Below are 21,454 nucleotides of genomic sequence, written 5' to 3'. Positions count from 1 at the left end.
CTCTTAACACGCAATGGCCCGTATACGGGCCCTCTTAAGGATGATTTCCCCACCGGCGTGACGTGCCACTTTGCCGACCTCTAGCAATATATATATAGAATAAAAGCGCTATTTGTTGCCTGTCGAATGCCATTTTAGCCGACAAAATCCGTTTGGCGGTTCTCGAGTTACATGCCAATATGTATATAATTTCTGAACAGAGTTTTATGAAATTTGGACATGTATTACATAAGACTTCAGGGTATAGACCCTGGTTGTTTTCCCAGCCATACAATTTTTTTTTGGATATATACTTTTGGATATTGCAACTACTACAGAAAAACACGAGTAACAAGTTTTCTACAACCCAAGTAACTATTTCATTAGCACTAAAAGTGAATTTTCTTTATTGTATCGGAAACTTCGGAATGTTATCTTTCAAAAGAGACCAGGCTCATGCATGTGCTATACGTATAGCGTATAGTATTTTGGTAAATAAACAAGACAAAACACAAGAACAATATATAAATAGAAATAAGAATAAGAATAATATTAATAATAATGATAGCATCACAAATCGTGAGGTCCTTGGTGATTCCCTATTACTACTAATAAGTATTACATTTAGTATTATAATACTTAATAATCTAAGGATGAATAATATGACTACTAATGATAATCTAATAAATCTATAGATTGCACACTAGAGTCGATGTGGATGAGTCACCTGGAGCTGATGATGGACAGCGACTTGAGTGCGTTGGAGAGCCAGGAGTCCGTCAGCGCCTCCACCTCCGCCCTCAGCTGGAGCCACGCGTCCCTCTTGGCCGGGCCCAGCAGACCTGCACCGGGACACAAGGAAACTGTAACAAAAACTGTAAATGTCTGGCAGCAACGGTTGCCAAATTCTTACTGTCAAATTACAGTAAAATCTACAAAAAAATATATATTTACAGATTACAACCTAATGGTTCATATTTTGATAAAAGGTAATTTACTGTATTTTATGGCATTTACATTTAAAATAATACAGTGAATTTCCTGTGAAATATATATATTTTTTTGTGTGCACAATATCAGGCCTATTAAAATATAATAATAGATGAAAACTGGGTAGGACATTGCTGGTCCCCTGCTATAATACGGTATGCTCTACACCAGGGGTGGCCAACCCGCGGCTCGCGAGCCGCATGCGGCTCTTTGCCCGTCAATGTGCGGCTCTTCCATCCATAAAAAAAAATTAATTTTTTTTTTTTTTTTTTTTTTTTACTTTTTTTTTTTTTTATGTCACTCATTCCATAAGGACGTAGAATAAACATTTACAATTTTTTTTTAAATGGTCCATTTGCATGTTCTTGGTATCTGAATCTAGGGACATATATGGATCAGTGTCAGAAATAGTGTGTCTGTTACTAGGCTTGAGTAAATTGTAATGAACCAAAGGAGAATATCAATTCTATTTAAAAAAAAAAATTATCTTTGACTGTAAATAACACCATGCTAAAATTGACCAGACCTGAAAAATCTAAGCAAATGAATAAAGGGAAGATGATTAAACAGAAGGTTTTGTAGATACAGTACTGAATTCTGCCATCTTCTCCACCATTCTTCATCATATTCTTCATCATATTTGCAAGACGTTCACAGAAAGGTAGAGAAACTAACTGCGTTCTGTTTTATGGCAATAACGTTCAGGTTTGTGGGAGATAATCCCAAAAAATAAGAGAAATTAAAAAGTAAATCCAGAAGTCAGATGATTGACAGGGGCTGGTGTGAGCTGGGTAGGGTAGTTTTTCGAAATTTGAAAGCCCTGAGTCTCTTCCTTCAAAAGACTACACTCACTTTTGGCTGTGCCACTTCCTCCTGTCAATATGCGCCGGTTTCCGACTCAATGCCCTGAGATTTCTATAATCTTATATTTCACTAATAACAGTTAAAATAATTGGTAAACAAACATAATGCTGAAATATACACTTTTACTGTATATCTCAGGCTTAAGAGGTTAACCCTGTGAGGCCCAAATTAAAAAGAAATTAGCAACTTCAGAGGCCAGAGGGTGGGACATATAAACACATTTACTATCAAATAGCATTGTGAGGCTGAACAACAGGACCAATTGACTATACATGTGCTTAAAGGGGAACTATCTTATAAATGGCTTTTTTCAGTGTTTACCATTGTTTCTTAGCTACGTGGACTTATATTAATAGGATATATGTCTCTAATTCTCATATTGGCGAATTCTTCCAATTCTCCTCTCACAATATTCACCCTCACTGAACTGAGTCATCTGAAAATGTGCATATCTGTGATGTCAGAGATTTCTCAGCTGCATAATAATGTGGCAGTTGATGTGGCAGTTGGCACCAGGCCACACAGTGGTTGGAGCCCAGCCTCAAAACGGCTTAAGATCTTGAGGTAGAAAAATGCGGTTTTTAGTACTTGATTAGAAATACAAAACAATGCATTTTTTTAGAAAAAAACCTAGGTGTTCCATAGACTCACAGGAATTGTGTAAAAGTGCCCAAATAGTGAAAGAAATAGTAAAATAGTTCCCCTTTAACATTTTTTAAATAAACATTATTTTTTTAAATGGCTAAAAGTGATTTTGTAATTTTGCAACCGTGGGTCTCACAGGGTACTTTTAACCCTGTGAGGCCCAAATAAAAAAGACATTAGCAACTTCAGAGGCCAGAGGGTGAGACCTATAAACACATGAAGGGTGCCGTGACTGAAAAAAAAGGTTGAGAAACGCTGGTATATGGTGTGGCTCTTTGTGGTACCACAGTAATTTTTTTGTGGCTCTTAGTCTCTGACTGGTTGGCCACCCCTGCTCTACACTATAGCTACATATCGCAAATTGCAGCCAATCAAATTGATCTATATTGAGATGATCTTCACATTTGAAATGAAGATCCCTCGGGCATGGTGTATTATGTCATTTCATTTTTCTTACTCATTCTATAGTACCTAAACAATACAATTCAGACCACACTCACCCTGAAGTTGTTGAAATGGTTAAATGAGTCAAAATGTAAACAGAGTCTGCCTGCTCTCCGGATGCCGACATCGTGATTCGAAAAGTCTATTTCAATTCAACACGTCAGCATCCAGAAAGCAGACTCTGTTGAAGTTTTGACAAATTGGACAATTTCAATAACTTCCAGGTGAGTGTTGACAAATAAGTGGTCAGAATGTAATGTTTAGGTATGATATACCAAAAAAGCAAAAAGGCGATTTTGGGGGTACTGTCTCGCCTTTGACTGGCTGTGATATACAGTATGTAGCTAGCATAGCATCCCGTTACATACAGTATGTAGCTAGCGTAGCATCCCATTACATACAGTCGGGGACACGCGTGATAGGACATGACTGTCACATCAAAAGAGATCAGAACTGGGGGTACGATAAATGCAAAGTGGCATGTTTCTATTTGAATGATCTTCATTTAATTTGTTTTGGTTGTTTCATGTTTGCTGCGACATATAATAAATTACATAGGTATGTCTGTCTGCCGATACAGTATGCCTATCTATCTATATATATATATATATATATATCTATCTATCTATCTATCTATCTATCTATCTATCTATCTATCTATCTATCTATCTATCTATCTATCTATCTATCTATCTATCTATCTATCTATCTATCTATCTATCTATCTATCTATCTATCTATCTATCTATCTATCTATCTATCTATCTATCTACCTACCTACCTACCTACCTACCTACCTACCTACCTACCTACCTACCTACCTACCTACCTACCTACCTACCTACCTACCTCTCTCTCTCTCTCTCTCTCTCTCTCTCTCTCTCTCTCTCTCTCTCTCTCTCCCTCCCTCCCTCCCTCCCTCCCTCCCTCCATCCCTCCATCCATCCATCCATCCATCCATCCATCCATCCATCCATCCATCCATCCATCCATCCATCCATCCATCCATCCATCCATCCATCCATCCATCCATCCATCCATCCATCCATCCATCCATCCATCCATCCATCCATCCATCCATCCATCCATCCATCCATCCATCCATCCATCCATCCATCCATCCATCCATCCATCCATCCATCCATCCATCCATCCATCCATCCATCCATCCATCCATCCATCCATCTATCTATCTATCTATCTATCTATCTATCTATCTATCTATCTATCTATCTATCTATCTATCTATCTATCTATCTATCTATCTATCTATCTATCTAAAATAAGTCAACGGTGCGACTGACAATCTTTTTGTGTATGTGCTCTTTGACTCTTATAAATGCTCTAAAATACTCGAATAAGACACTCCCTGTCTACTAAATGGGCGTTACTTAGTTGGCACTATTGTTAACACTGTGAGATCACTGGGAAATTATCAAACAAACTGGTTTTTCTCTGGATCTACAGGTCAGAAAAACATCGCTTTGGTGTCCAAATGAATACAGCACATTTATAGCTTAAGTAGCACATAACAGGAAATGAGAAGGGCTTGGTTAGTCTCCCTGAAATGTCTCTGACTCTGCTATCCAGTAAACCCAGTCCTTACCCCCTACATTGTTTTTGTATGTGCTATACAACTCTTTCACTCGTCGGTAGCGGAAGGCCAGTTTCCTCATCCAGTCCACCCCGCCGCGCACACCTGTAGCCAGGCACAAGTTGGCGCTGGTCGCAGCTGCATGGAAGCCATCAGTTGCAAAACTGTAAGTACTGTCAATAATAATAATATGTTTTATTAACTGTAAGTACTGACAATAATAATAATACTAATATTCTTTATTAACTGTAAGTACTGTCAATAATAATAATTATATGTTGTATTAACTGTAAGTACGGACAATAATATTAATGAAACTATTAATAATAATCTTTATTAACTGTAAGTGCTGTCAATAATAATATGCTTTATTAACTGTAAGTGCTATCAATAATAATATGTTTTATTAACTGTAAGTACTGTCAATAATAATGATAATAATATGTTTAATAAGTGTAGATACTGTCAATATTGATAATAACAACAACAGCAACATCAACAATAATACTAATAATAACATGTTTTATTAACTGTAAGTACTGTCAATAATAGAGTAGACACACATTATTGACACAGTAGGTACTGTCAATATTGATAATAATAATAACAACAACAACAACAACAACAACAACAACAACAACAAGAATATTTAAAATTACAAATATGTTTTATTAACTGTAAGTACTATCAATAATAATACTGATATATTTTATTCTGAAGATAAAACTCTGGTAAGAAAAGAAAGAATAAATGTCCATCACACAGTATTGTAGTCATGAGATCAAAAATATTGTAAATGAGAAGATTTGCATGTGTAAAATATTGTCATTGTTCATTCATTAATCGTTCCAAATCGCGAAAAAAAGCCACACACTAATTTATCATTGAAAATTCTATCATTAATTGATCACATTTTATATTTTCAATCATTTACAAAGAGCACTATTAGGTAGTTATATAGCCATTCAAATAACACATTTTATAAGTTCATAGCAAATTAATAAAACAGTTCAAATATATCAACAATATAGTGTGTGTGTGGAGATTGGTCTGGCAATGAGTCGACTAGGATTCTGCTGATTAGTGTTTAATGAACATTTGAATGAAGTAAAACGCATTGAGCAACTCACCTTAGGTCCTGACCGTTATCATCCGACGAAACATCATCGATGTGCACCTGATCGCACTCCTGCACACCCACCCACACACACAAACACAGTATCTCACTTAGTTCGCAACAGGTTCTGGCTGATTTAGTAAAGATCATGTTTACAGTCATACAAATGAATGACTGATTGAAACAATACGGTACAATAAATATCAAAACATATTTTAAATAACCCTTGCACACAAGAAACCTCTACTGTCTTTAACTATGAATGAACACAACACTCTAACTCACCATCTTTAGATAATAAAGTACTCAACCTCTACTGTCTTTAACTATGAATGAACACAACACTCTAACTTACCATCTTTAGATAATAAAGTACTCAACCTCTACTGTCTTTAACTATGAGTGAACACAACACTCTAACTTACCATCTTTAGATAATAAAGTACTCAACCTCTACTGTCTTTAACTATGAGTGAACACAACACTCTAAGGTAACCATCTTTAGATAATAAAGTAATCAACCTCTACTGTCTTTAACTATGAATGAACACAACACTATAACTTACCATCTTTAGATAATAAAGTACTCAACCTCTACTGTCTTTAACTATGAGTGAACACAACACTAACTTACCATCTTTAGATAATAAAGTACTCAACCTCTACTGTCTTTAACTATGAGTGAACACAACACTCTAACGTAACCATCTTTAGATAATAAAGTATTCAACCTCTACTGTCTTTAACTATGAATGACCACAACACTCTAACCATCTTTAGATAATAAAGTACTCAACCTCTACTGTCTTTAACTATGAATGAACACAACACTAACTCACCATCTTTAGATAATAAAGTACTCAACCTCTACTGTCTTTAACTATGAATGAACACAACACTCTAACTTACCATCTTTAGATAATAAAGTACTCAACCTCTACTGTCTTTAACTATGAGTGAACACAACACTCTAACCATCTTTAGATAATAAAGTACTCAACCTCTACTGTCTTTAACTATGAGTGAACACAACACTAACCATCTTTAGATAATAAAGTACTCAACCTCTACTGTCTTTAACTATGAGTGAACACAACACTCTAACGTAACCATCTTTAGATAATAAAGTACTCAACCTCTACTGTCTTTAACTATGAGTGAACACAACACTCTAACCATCTTTAGATAATAAAGTACTCAACCTCTACTGTCTTTAACTATGAGTGAACACAACACTCTAACTTACCATCTTTAGATAATAAAGTACTCAACCTCTACTGTCTTTAACTATGAATGAACACAACACTCTAACGTAACCATCTTTAGATAATAAAGTATTCAACCTCTACTGTCTTTAACTATGAATGAACACAACACTCTAACTCACCATCTTTAGATAATAAAGTACTCAACCTCTACTGTCTTTAACTAAGTGAACACAACACTCTAACATAACCATCTTTAGATAATAAAGTACTCAACCTCTACTGTCTTTAACTAAGTGAACACAACACTCTAACTTACCATCTTTAGATAATAAAGTACTCAACCTCTACTGTCTTTAACTATGAGTGAACACAACACTCTAACGTAACCATCTTTAGATAATAAAGTATTCAACCTCGACTGTCTTTAACTATGAATGAACACAACACTCTAACTTACCATCTTTAGATAATAAAGTACTCAACCTCTACTGTCTTTAACTATGAATGAACACAACACTCTAACCATCTTTAGATAATAACATTTGTTCTATAATAATAACGTTGTTCATATGAATTATGCAGGTCTTCTTCCAAGGTACTCAATTGTACAGCAGAAGTGGTGAGTGTGATTTTACTTTACACCACTAGGGGGTAGTAACAATACACCGATTGACGGTCAAGAATCTCCTCCGACCTGCTCACTGTACTAAAACATCGAGTGTAATGTGAATACAGAATGTTTAGCCCTTTCAAAAGGCCCTTGAAGACTTTTGTTTGTTTGTGTGTGTTTATGTGTGTGTCTGTGTGTGCGTGAGAGATCTCTCACCTCCAGGTCATTGAAGAATAAGTGGGTGTCGGCCAAATTGAAAATCATCTCCTCCATCCTGAGCCCCAACGTGACCGCCATGGGGGGGTCCTGACGGAGAGGGAGATCATGCTGTTATTAATTGTTGTTGGTTATTTGTAGTACATTTGTTTATTACAGTCTGCTGATGTAAGTACCTGGTTAAATCAAGGTTAACACCATCATCATCATCATCATCATCATCATCATCATCATCATCATCATCATCATCATCATGTTAATGACCATCTTCATCATCATCATCATCACCACCCTCAACTCATCATCAATCATCATGTTAATAACCGTCTTCATCATCATCATCAACATCATTATCATCAGCATCATTATCACAATCATTATCATTATCATTATGATTAATTCAATCATTCATTTATTTATTCATTTCCCTGTTTTCCTCTTCATTGAGAGTGAAGGTGAATTGCTCCATATTGTAATGTGGTCTCTCTGTGAAGTCTATTGAGGCGTGTTGTTATTGTGATAGTGGGCTGCTATACAAATAAACTTGACCTGACAAGTTCGACTCATTCTAATTAGTTTCTGTCCCATATAAATTGAGGTATATATTGGACATTTATCTGAAAAGTTGAGGGTGTTCTGAACATTCTGACACTGAACAGACGTTTTTTCTGACAATTGTGCGTGAGACTTGTCCGGCGATCTCACAGTGTCAACGATACTGCCTGTGTAGGGAGACAGGAGCTACTCCACAAGCTCATCATCAACCTTTATTTATCATTTTCAATGTAGTCGAGACTTTACAGACATTTCAATGCACACATTTCTACAATATAACAATAATAAATATTAATAACTATCTACATAGTACTCTCAGTCCAGAGTGCACCACAGCAATTAGTATAAAAATTAACATAGGCATAAAATCAGAACACAAATTGACAAAATAAAAAGATTGCATACATTTCAGACATAAGAATAGGTATAAAAGACAATAAAAGTAGTGCAATGTAAACGTGCAGATTTAAGAATAGGCATAAAATAAGTACAATAGTACAATGTCGCTCGAAGGCATGTGAACCCCCCCGGAACAGTCAGTCCCCTGAACACCTCACACATCAATCCCTACCACACCCCCCGATAAAGCACGCCATGACCGAAGGAAAACACCAAACAGCCTGCACGCCACTCACACCGCCATGCACAGCGATGGGAATGCCAACCTTGTTGGAACAGTTTGGAATGTGCCATCTTCCTTATGTTCAGTGTCTTTACCTAAACCTTTCCACCTGGTCATGCTATTATTTACTGTAGCCCACCAAAGAGACGAGAGCTGGAGTGTGCACTTCCTACAGTACAGCTGCTCTGCTTACGGCAGCATTAGAGGCACGTTCAGAAAACCCCAACTTGTTTTCTACCCAGAAGACAACACGTTTGAGATTCTTTCAGTTTTACGGCAATGTACAGCACAGCGCTACTTCCCTATTAAATTAACGTACGTAATTTACGAGGAATTGTTGGCACACAGTTGTTGCTAACAACAAGAGGAGGCCATATGATGATGATCTTATTGTACAGTTAGCAGTGATGGGTGTAGCTAACAACAAGAGGAGGCCAGGTGATCTTATTGTACAGTCAGCAGTGATGGGTGTAGCTAACAACAAGAGGGGGCCAGATGATCTTATTGTACAGTCAGCAGTGATGGGTGTAGCTAACAACAAGAGGAGGCCAGGTGATCTTATTGTACAGTCAGCAGTGATGGGTGTAGCTAACAACAAGAGGAGGCCAGGTGATCTTATTGTACAGTCAGCAGTGATGGGTGTAGCTAACAACAAGAGGAGGCCAGGTGATCTTATTGTACAGTCAGCAGTGATGGGTGTAGCTAACAACAAGAGGAGGCCAGATGATCTTATTGTACAGTCAGCAGTGATGGGTGTAGCTAACAACAAGAGGGGGCCAGATGATCTTATTGTACAGTCAGCAGTGATGGGTGTAGCTAACAACAAGAGGGGGCCAGATGATCTTATTGTACAGTCAGCAGTGATGGGTGTAGCTAACAACAAGAGGAGGCCAGGTGATCTTATTGTACAGTCAGCAGTGATGGGTGTAGCTAACAACAAGAGGAGGCCAGGTGATCTTATTGTACAGTCAGCAGTGATGGGTGTAGCTAACAACAAGAGGAGGCCAGGTGATCTTATTGTACAGTCAGCAGTGATGGGTGTAGCTAACAACAAGAGGAGGCCAGATGATCTTATTGTACAGTCAGCAGTGATGGGTGTAGCTAACAACAAGAGGGGGCCAGATGATCTTATTGTACAGTCAGCAGTGATGGGTGTAGCTAACAACAAGAGGGGGCCAGATGATCTTATTGTACAGTCAGCAGTGATGGGTGTAGCTAACAACAAGAGGAGGCCAGGTGATCTTATTGTACAGTCAGCAGTGATGGGTGTAGCTAACAACAAGAGGAGGCCAGGTGATCTTATTGTACAGTCAGCAGTGATGGGTGTAGCTAACAACAAGAGGAGGTCAGGTGATCTTATTGTACAGTCAGCAGTGATGGGTGTAGCTAACAACAAGAGGAGGCCAGGTGATCTTATTGTACAGTCAGCAGTGATGGGTGTAGCTAACAACAAGAGGGGGCCAGATGATCTTATTGTACAGTCAGCAGTGATGGGTGTAGCTAACAACAAGAGGAGGCCAGGTGATCTTATTGTACAGTCAGCAGTGATGGGTGTAGCTAACAACAAGAGGAGGCCAGGTGATCTTATTGTACAGTCAGCAGTGATGGGTGTAGCTAACAACAAGAGGAGGCCAGATGATCTTATTGTACAGTCAGCAGTGATGGGTGTAGCTAACAACAAGAGGGGGCCAGATGATCTTATTGTACAGTCAGCAGTGATGGGTGTAGCTAACAACAAGAGGGGGCCAGATGATCTTATTGTACAGTCAGCAGTGATGGGTGTAGCTAACAACAAGAGGAGGCCAGGTGATCTTATTGTACAGTCAGCAGTGATGGGTGTAGCTAACAACAAGAGGAGGCCAGGTGATCTTATTGTACAGTCAGCAGTGATGGGTGTAGCTAACAACAAGAGGAGGCCAGATGATCTTATTGTACAGTCAGCAGTGATGGGTGTAGCTAACAACAAGAGGGGGCCAGATGATCTTATTGTACAGTCAGCAGTGATGGGTGTAGCTAACAACAAGAGGGGGCCAGATGATCTTATTGTACAGTCAGCAGTGATGGGTGTAGCTAACAACAAGAGGAGGCCAGGTGATCTTATTGTACAGTCAGCAGTGATGGGTGTAGCTAACAACAAGAGGAGGCCAGGTGATCTTATTGTACAGTCAGCAGTGATGGGTGTAGCTAACAACAAGAGGAGGTCAGGTGATCTTATTGTACAGTCAGCAGTGATGGGTGTAGCTAACAACAAGAGGAGGCCAGGTGATCTTATTGTACAGTCAGCAGTGATGGGTGTAGCTAACAACAAGAGGGGGCCAGATGATCTTATTGTACAGTCAGCAGTGATGGGTGTAGCTAACAACAAGAGGAGGCCAGGTGATTTTATTGTACAGTCAGCAGTGATGGGTGTAGCTAACAACAAGAGGAGGCCAGGTGATCTTATTGTACAGTCAGCAGTGATGGGTGTAGCTAACAACAAGAGGAGGCCAGGTGATCTTATTGTACAGTCAGCAGTGATGGGTGTAGCTAACAACAAGAGGAGGTCAGGTGATCTTATTGTACAGTCAGCAGTGATGGGTGTAGCTAACAACAAGAGGAGGCCAGGTGATCTTATTGTACAGTCAGCAGTGATGGGTGTAGCTAACAACAAGAGGGGGCCAGATGATCTTATTGTACAGTCAGCAGTGATGGGTGTAGCTAACAACAAGAGGAGGCCAGGTGATCTTATTGTACAGTCAGCAGTGATGGGTGTAGCTAACAACAAGAGGAGGCCAGGTGATCTTATTGTACAGTCAGCAGTGATGGGTGTAGCTAACAACAAGAGGAGGCCAGGTGATCTTATTGTACAGTCAGCAGTGATGGGTGTAGCTAACAACAAGAGGAGGCCAGGTGATCTTATTGTACAGTCAGCAGTGATGGGTGTAGCTAACAACAAGAGGGGGCCAGATGATCTTATTGTACAGTCAGCAGTGATGGGTGTAGCTAACAACAAGAGGAGGCCAGATGATCTTATTGTACAGTCAGCAGTGATGGGTGTAGCTAACAACAAGAGGAGGCCAGGTGATCTTATTGTACAGTCAGCAGTGATGGGTGTAGCTAACAACAAGAGGAGGCCAGGTGATCTTATTGTACAGTCAGCAGTGATGGGTGTAGCTAACAACAAGAGGGGGCCAGATGATCTTATTGTACAGTCAGCAGTGATGGGTGTAGCTAACAACAAGAGGGGGCCAGATGATCTTATTGTACAGTCAGCAGTGATGGGTGTAGCTAACAACAAGAGGGGGCCAGATGATCTTATTGTACAGTCAGCAGTGATGGGTGTAGCTAACAACAAGAGGAGGCCAGGTGATCTTATTGTACAGTCAGCAGTGATGGGTGTAGCTAACAACAAGAGGAGGCCAGGTGATCTTATTGTACAGTCAGCAGTGATGGGTGTAGCTAACAACAAGAGGAGGTCAGGTGATCTTATTGTACAGTCAGCAGTGATGGGTGTAGCTAACAACAAGAGGAGGCCAGGTGATCTTATTGTACAGTCAGCAGTGATGGGTGTAGCTAACAACAAGAGGGGGCCAGGTGATCTTATTGTACAGTCAGCAGTGATGGGTGTAGCTAACAACAAGAGGAGGCCAGGTGATCTTATTGTACAGTCAGCAGTGATGGGTGTAGCTAACAACAAGAGGAGGCCATGTGATCTTATTGTACAGTCAGCAGTGATGGGTGTAGCTAACAACAAGAGGAGGCCAGGTGATCTTATTGTACAGTCAGCAGTGATGGGTGTAGCTAACAACAAGAGGAGGCCAGGTGATCTTATTGTACAGTCAGCAGTGATGGGTGTAGCTAACAACAAGAGGAGGCCAGATGATCTTATTGTACAGTCAGCAGTGATGGGTGTAGCTAACAACAAGAGGGGGCCAGATGATCTTATTGTACAGTCAGCAGTGATGGGTGTAGCTAACAACAAGAGGAGGCCAGGTGATCTTATTGTACAGTCAGCAGTGATGGGTGTAGCTAACAACAAGAGGGGGCCAGGTGATCTTATTGTACAGTCAGCAGTGATGGGTGTAGCTAACAACAAGAGGGGGCCAGGTGATCTTATTGTACAGTCAGCAGTGATGGGTGTAGCTAACAACAAGAGGAGGCCAGGTGATCTTATTGTACAGTCAGCAGTGATGGGTGTAGCTAACAACAAGAGGAGGCCAGGTGATCTTATTGTACAGTCAGCAGTGATGGGTGTAGCTAACAACAAGAGGAGGCCAGGTGATCTTATTGTACAGTCAGCAGTGATGGGTGTAGCTAACAACAAGAGGAGGCCAGGTGATCTTATTGTACAGTCAGCAGTGATGGGTGTAGCTAACAACAAGAGGAGGCCAGGTGATCTTATTGTACAGTCAGCAGTGATGGGTGTAGCAGTCACCTGGAATGAACCTGAGACACTTCATCATGACCCTACATCACAAAAAAAAAAAAGGAATACAACCGGGGTTAAATATATAGATACTAGGCATACCGGTAAATTATATGACTGTTTGTGAGCAAGTGCTGTCCTGGATTGTCAAGAAAAACAATCACCTGGAAAATGATTTCTCAATGATCTCTATGAAATCACTCTATACAACCCTATGACACCACTCTATACATCTCTATGACATCACTCTATGCATCTCTATGACATCACTCTATACATCTCGGGAGCATGTCTATGTTCCCCGGGTCCTATGTTCCCTGATTGATTGATTGATTGATTGATTGATTGAACATTTTAGACCACCAGCCCTGATTCCAAACTCTAACCTTAACCAACTTCGAAAGAGGGCCTAAGCTTAACCAGTTCGAAACAAGACGGACATTAATAATTAATAAAATAATAAACATTTATAAAATTTTCAATCAATTAATCAATCAACCGGGGAACATAGAACCCAGGGAACATAGGACCCAGGGAACATAGGACCCAGGGAACATAGGACCCAGGGAACATAGGACCCAGGGAACATGGGACCCGGGGAACATAGGACCCAGGGAACATAGGACCCAGGGAACATAGGACCCAGGGAACATAGGAATGATCCCTAGATCTCTATGCAACCCCACCTACTTCTGTCATTGTCCCTTTATTTCCTGTAGCTGAAGATGCTAGCTTGGGGCTTAGTATTTTTCATTCAAAATGTACAGACTTTGATGGCTAATATCCCTTTTCTAGATATCGTCAAAAGCTTACAGGAAGCAGAAAGACAAAATCGGCAAAAGCTGGCAGAGTCCTTTGTTGCCTAGAATCATCTCTCTTTCTTTACAACTTGTTGTCCTTTGTTGTCGTGTGTCGTCTGTGTGTGTGTGTGTGTGTGTGTGTGTGTGTGTGTGTGTGTGTGTGTGTGTGTGTGTGTGTGTGTGTGTGTGTGTGTGTGTGTGTGTGTGTGTGTGTGTGTGTGTGTGTGTGTTCTTTATTAAAAGGATAGTTCAGATTTCTGGAACCCTAGCCCTATTTTTAAATGATCTACAATGAAGTTGATCAGTAGAATCCTTTCTCAGTGCAGTACAAGCTGTTCCTCATACCTCCTCGTGCTAGCTCTGGCTAGTTAGCCACAAGCCAATGCAAAGTCAATGGGAGTCAAGCTCCTGTAAGCTGACTGAGGCTCACTGCAATCTACTTTGTGTGCACTGTGGAGTAGATTGTTGCCATTTACATTTCCTGTCATACAACATTTAGAATAAGAAATACTAAGTTCAGTTAACATTAGTAATTCCTTCCTGCTGCATTTAAAATCCAAAGCCGAGCGGGACCTTGCAGCTTGTCCAGGCGAATTGGGAGTGCAGTCAGTCAGTTTATGGGGAGTGGGGATTACTGGTAGCGGTAAGTGGACAAGACAAGCTATATCACATAATATTCATCGTGTAAGTCTGCTGTTTGGGCACATTATAGATTACATTTTTCTATAACGGAGATAGATAGACTAAATATCGACTGTGTGCGAGAATTTGGCACTGCGAGGCCTATGTGAGCATCAATACATTCCACGTGATGTCTGGTGACCAGGTCTGTTACCAGGTCTGTTACCAGGTCTGTTACCAGGTCTGTTACCAGGTCTGTTACCAGCCCGAGAGATCTGGGAAGGCAAAAGCAAGTCATTCTCCCCAAGTATTTACACAAGACAACCTCTGCATTTAGATATTGACAGCAAAGCCTTAATGTTGTTACCATGCAGCCCATGCGCAGTCGCAGGTAGCTACTTGTTATTTCAGTGCATAACGTCGAGCCACAACGTTAATATTTCCTCTCCTAGTCACTTCAGCAACAAGGTTGTTTCCAAAACGTGAACAGACACGAAGCAGAATTGTCAAATAATTTATACAACATGTTTACTAAATACACTGCTAGGCCTCCACAGAGCAAAGTTACCAGACCGCCCACAACTCTTTCATTACACCGGAGTGAGAGCGTTCTTAAGACACAAGCCCCCTGATGAGAGCTACATAGAATTAACACATTTTCTAATTGATAATAGACAAGTATGTGTTCCTTATGCTTTTAGCTAATACACTGAAGTTAGCTAATACACTGAAGTTAGATAATACACTGAAGTTAGCTAATACACTGAAGTTAGCTAATACAATGAAGTTAGCTAATACACTGAAGTTAGCTAATACACTGAAGTTAGCTAATACACTGAAGTTAGCTAATACACTGAAGTTAGCTAATATAATGAAGTTAGCTAATACACTGAAGTTAGCTAATACACTGAAGTTAGCTAATACACTGAAGTTAGATAATACACTGAAGTGAGCTAATACACTGAAGTTAGCTAATACACTGAAGTTAGCTAATACACTGAAGTTAGCTAATACACTGAAGTTAGCTAATACAATGAAGTTAGCCAATACACTGAAGTTAGCTAATACACTGAAGTTAGATAATACAATGAAGTTAGCTAATACACTGAAGTTAGCTAATACAATGAAGTTAGCTAATACACTGAAGTTAGCTAATACAATGAAGTTAGCTAATACACTGAAGTTAGCTAATACAATGAAGTTAGCTAATATAATGAAGTTAGCTAATACAATGAAGTTAGCTAATACACTGAAGTTAGCTAATACAATGAAGTTAGCTAATACACTGAAGTTAGCTAATACACTGAAGTTAGCTAATACAATGAAGTTAGCTAATACACTGAAGTTAGCTAACTGTCACCCCCCCCCCCCCCGGTCCTATTGGACCGGCCATTGGACTTTCAACACCACTCATGAACAATACCCTATTGCATTTGTGCCTGTCTATGTTTATTAATTTGGTCTCTGTCATACTCACTAATCTGTTGTCTGTGTATCTGCTGTCTGTGTTGTGCCCCATTGTCTAGTCTAGTGATGTCTCCCCTGTGTCTGTATCTATGTGTTATTTAGTGTCGTCATGTTTCAGTATTTTACCCCAGGTTGTTCTGTCTTTTCCACGCAGCTGTGTCTTGTTCCCAATCACCCTCATGTGTCAATTAGTCTGTGTATATTAGTGTTGTCTGCCCTGCCTTCCTGTGCTGGATCATTGTTCATGTTACCCTCGTCCTGTGTGCTGTCAACCTTATGTTTCTCCGTATTCCCAGTGAGTCAGTTTTGTATTGTTTGCCACGTTAAGTAAAGTGCTTATTACTTTCATCCACGACGCGTGCTTCATCTATTTAATCCTCCACTACCTCTCCTCGTGTTAAGTCTGCATTCCGGGTTCTACTCATCTCTACCACCGACATGCCAACGAAACGTTCCAGGAATCGTAACAGCTAATACAATGAAGTTAGCTAATATAATGAAGTTAGCTAATACACTGAAGTTAGCTAATACAATGAAGTTAGCTAATACAATGAAGTTAACCCCTCCTCTACACGGCCCCCCCACCCAAGCCCCCTCCTCTACAACACGCCGCGCCCCCTACCGAAGCCCCCATCTCTACAACCCCCACCCTGCCCACCCACCCAAAAAACACCCCCCTTTTCACCCATTCACCAGATGCTGACAGACAGGTTGCACTTGTCCCATTCCATCAACATTCCCCACCCCAGCGTGTGTGTGTGTGTGTGCATGTGTGTGTGTGAGTGTGCATGCTTGCGTGTTCTCACGTGTGTGTGTTTGTGTGTGCGTGCGTGCATGTGTGTATGTATGTGTGTGTGTGTGTATGTATGTGTGTGTGTGTGTGTGTGTGTGTGTGTGTGTGTGTGTGTGTGTGTGTGTGTGTGTGTGTGTCTGTATGTGTGTGTGTATGTGTGTGTACACACACACACTGCTAGTGGGGGGGACACGGCTCTGCTAGTGGGGGGGACGGCTCTGCCAACCACGGCTCAGCTGCAAAAACCATCATCTGTGATAGGTCAGCGGGGGTCGACAGCCTGCCTCGCCATTCGCTGACACTACCAGGCGACCAGAATAGAACAAAACGAATGTAACGAACCGACAAGAGAGAGAGAGAGACAGAGAGAGGGAGCAAGAGAAAGAGAGGGAGATAGAGGGAGACTCAGAGAGAGAGAGAGAGACAGAGAGAGGGAGCAAGAGAAAGAGAGGGAGATAGAGGGAGACTCAGAGAGAGAGAGAGAGACAGAGAGAGGGAGCAAGAGAAAGAGAGAGAGAGAGAGGGAGACTCAGAGAGAGAGAGAGAGAGAGAGACATGTTTTCTAAGGGGTGACCAGTCTGTTAGCACGACCAGACATTTTTCTCTTCTATGTGATTCTATTGTTTATCAACATAACTTTAGCATTTAAAAATATATAGAATAAAATATTTAGAATGAAAAACTGTTTACTGTTCTCATATTTTATATTCACAGTTAATTATATAGTTTACATTGTTTATTTTGCTCATATTTTATATTCAGAGTTATTATATAGTTTACACTGTTTATTTCTTTCCTATTTTTTTTTTATATTCAGATCAAATTCTATTGCCTATATTTATGTATTTCTATTATTACCTTGCCCATACCTCCCCCCTCCCCCATGCTGATATGGCTGCTTTTTTTATTTTTTATATATATAAATGATATGACACACACATTTCCCCAAGGGGATTAATAAAGGAATATCTTATCTTTAAGAAGTTGTGGCAAAGGAGCAATAACAGAGATAAGCAGTTGTTGGCACACTAGTGACTGAAATATTATTCTCCCTCAGACCATCAGAGACTCTCCCTCACTCTCCACCCTCAAATCCCGTCTCAAAACCCCCCTGTCCTCCCACGCATTTAGCCTTCCCCACCCATAACCCCCCTCCTCCGTCCTGTTGTTATTGTTTGTTACTGTGGCTCTATGTTCCTGTGTATTTCATATTGTTCCCTGTTTCCCCTGTGGCTCTATGTTTCTTTTTGCTTCTTTGTTTTTCTTTTATTTCTGCCTACTGTCAGCGACTTCGGGTTACTGAGACACGCTTTATAAATTAAATGAATTATTATTATTATTATTTGAATTGGATCTTTTGGAATAATTCCGTTGGCTTTACTGGGTCGGACATTATCTTATCAATGGACAGATGTTCTCCAATAGGAGGGTCTGGCCCATAGCGTGCTCCTGCCTGACTGTGACTGCAGTGGGGAAATCAACAGCTCAATAAAATGGCAATAACATTATTCCTTATGAGGAAGGAGAAGCGTGTGTGCAGTGCACGTGCGTATGTGCGTGCGCTTGTGTGCTCCTGTATGTACATCCACGAGAAGTGAAAAATCATTTGAAGCAGATATTATTATACCCACAGAGCACTCGTGAGTCGAGTGGGCCCGGCGGTCGCTATAGCAACAGTGTAAACACCACTTTGGGGTGAAGTGTGAACAGAAACAGCTGCCACCATATTTCTCGAGGGCGAGGCAAGCGAGGGAGATCTTTTTTTTACCCCTGTTGCAAATTGTTTCACGGCTAATATTGGTATATTTTCCTTTGTGGCTCCACTATTATAGTTTATGTTTATTAACCCTTTCACGGCGACCGTCGGTTGTGTGATAGTAAAGGGTTAACCTTCTGTCGTGTGGCAGTGAAAGGGTCTTTCACTTGCCTTACCGGAAGATGGTACCCCTCTCCTTCTATTGGGCGACTTCAACCTGCCTGACTCATCTCAGTCGGTCCAAGTGGTCTCCCTCCTACAATCATTTGACCTGACTCCCACTGCCATGCCTCCCACCCACAAAGCAGGCAACTCCTTGGATCTCATATTTTCCCGTAACTCCAGCATCATTAACACCACGGTAACTCCCCTACATGTATCTGACCATTCCTTCATATCCTTCTCACTAACTCTCATGCTTAACCGAAAGGTCTTCACCCCAACTCAAACCGTCTCACTCAGACGCAACCTGCCCTCCCTATCCCCCTCCACCCTCTCCTCTGACATACTATCCGCTCTACCTTTGAGTGACACCTTCTCTGCTCTCCCCACAGAGATGGCAACCTCCACCCTCCTCTCAGCCCTTGCAACCTCCTTCGACAAGCTCTGTCCCCTCGTTGAGAAACCTGCCCGCCGTTCCCCACCCAGTCCATGGCTGACAGATCCAGTGAGAGAACAAAGACAGGTCCTGAGAGCAGCTGAAAGGAAGTATAGAAAGTCACGCCTCACTGCTGACATCGACACATATCACAACCTCTTGTTAACATTCTCCAAAACCATTACTAATGCCAAAGCTTTTTTCTTTCACCATAGGATCGAGGCCTCTGCCAAGAATCTTCGCAAACTGCATGCTACCATGTCCTCCCTCCTCACTCCCCCCCCACCCCCCCCTCCCTCATCTTTCTCTGCCGAAGACTTTGCGATCTTCTTTGAGGAAAAAGTGGAGAACATCCGCAGCTCCTTCTCCCAACCCCCACCCATTCCAAATGCTGAATCGAGAACCTCATCCTTCACTCTGTCATCTTTCTCTCCCATTACAGAAGCCGAGACCCTGACACTGGTAATGTCGAACCGTCCGACTACATGCCAGCTGGACCGGCTACCCTCCCCACTCCTCCAGACCATAGCACCAGACATCCTCCCATTCCTAACTGAAACCATCAACTCCTCACTCAACTCGGGGGTGGTCCCCACCTCCCTAAAACAAGCCAGAGTCACGCCCCTCATAAAAAAACCATCCCTGAACCCTACCGTCATAGGCAACTACCGTCCTGTCTCTCTTATCTCCTTCTTTTCTAAAACACTTGAACGTGCTGTATCCAACCAACTTACTGCTTATCTCTTACAGAATGACCTCCGACCTAGACCCTAATCAGTCAGGCTTCAGGACTGGGCACTCCACAGAGACAGCCCTCATTGCGGTCACAGAGGCACTTCACTTAGCAAAAGCGAAAGGCCTCTCCTCTGTCCTGATTCTCCTAGATCTATCTGCAGCCTTCGACACAGTCAACCACCAGATCCTCCTCGCGGCCCTCGCAGGAATGGGAGTGGCTGGCTCTGCGCTAAATCACTGGGTAACATTATCACGTCTCATGGCTTCTCCTACCATTGTTATGCCGACGATACTCAACTCTTCCTCTCCTTCCCTCCCTCAGATATCCACGTCTCTGAGCGGATCTCGGCCTGTCTGTCCGACATCTCCGCCTGGATGACGACCAACCACCTCAAACTGAACCTAAGCTAAACAGAATTGCTCCACCTGCCGGCCAAATCCTCCCCCCTGACCGACCTTTCCATCACAGTCGAGAATGCAGCTGTGACCGCGTCCCCGACCGCCAAGAACCTTGGTGTTGTCCTCGACAACCAGTTGAACTTCTCTGCTCACATCGCAGCGACAACCAGAACCTGCCGATTCCTCCTGAGCAACGTCAGAAGGATCCGCCCCTTCCTGACAAAAGAAGCCACCCAACTCCTCGTCCAATCAACAGTCATCTCCCGCCTCGACTACTGCAACGCACTGCTCGCTGGCCTCCCGGCCACTGCCACTAAGCCTCTTCAACTCATTCAGAACACAGCGGCCCGCCTGATCTCAAACCTACCGAAGTCGGCCCATGTCACCCCACTTCTTAGGGACCTGCACTGGCTCCCCATTGCTGCACGAATCCGCTTCAAGGCCCTCGACCTAGCATACCGTGCGGCAAATGGAACCGCTCCCGCCTACCTCCGGTCAATGGTCTCTAACTACACACCCTCAAGACCCCTACGCTCTGCATCTTCTGGCCGCCTCAGACCTACTCCTATCCAAGCTCCGGGAGGGTCATCAAAGAGAAGTCGCCTATTCTCAGTCCTTGCCCCACAATGGTGGAATGAACTACCCACCCCAGTTAGGACAGCCGAAACACGTCCAATCTTTCGCCGTCGACTAAAGACACACTTCTTCAACCATTATCTGAATTAAAAAAAAAATATATATCTAACCCTAACTAACCATACTGTCATGCACTTGTCCTAATAAACTAACCTACACTGTAGCACTCAACACTTTGATGAACATTGTTACTCAGCTGATAGAGTTGTGCCCTTCCTGATGGCTTGTCGTACAGAACTTGTAAGTCGCTTTGGATAAAAGCGTCAGCTAAATGACTAAATGTAAATGTAATGTAAATGTAAAGGATCCCCATTAGAGACCCATGAAAGAGCCTCCTCTAGTCTTCCTGGGGTCCTGGACAAAACAAATACAATACAAATGTACAGCAAAAAATACAAAT

At 41.7% G+C, this 21,454-nt stretch overlaps 1 protein-coding gene across 1 annotated transcript in view; it reads right to left on the bottom strand.

Moving 5' to 3' along the window:
• eya4 (EYA transcriptional coactivator and phosphatase 4) overlaps window positions 1-21,454 on the bottom strand; it is a 270,391-nt gene that overhangs the window by 18,357 nt on the left and 230,580 nt on the right. The window contains exons 8-11 of the mRNA XM_084314148.1: window positions 7,668-7,757; window positions 5,647-5,705; window positions 4,529-4,689; window positions 707-821 (exon numbers count right to left, since the gene is read on the bottom strand). Coding sequence (XP_084170274.1) covers window positions 707-821; window positions 4,529-4,689; window positions 5,647-5,705; window positions 7,668-7,757 — 425 coding nt within the window. The remainder of the gene's footprint in view (window positions 1-706; window positions 822-4,528; window positions 4,690-5,646; window positions 5,706-7,667; window positions 7,758-21,454) is intronic.

Source organism: Notolepis coatsorum, assembly GCF_963971535.1.
Source record: "Notolepis coatsorum genome assembly, chromosome: 5".
Classification (NCBI taxonomy): Eukaryota; Metazoa; Chordata; class Actinopteri; order Aulopiformes; family Paralepididae; genus Notolepis; species Notolepis coatsorum.
The sequence above is the reverse complement of the archived record's forward strand: the minus strand, read 5'-3'. Positions and strand labels throughout refer to the sequence as shown.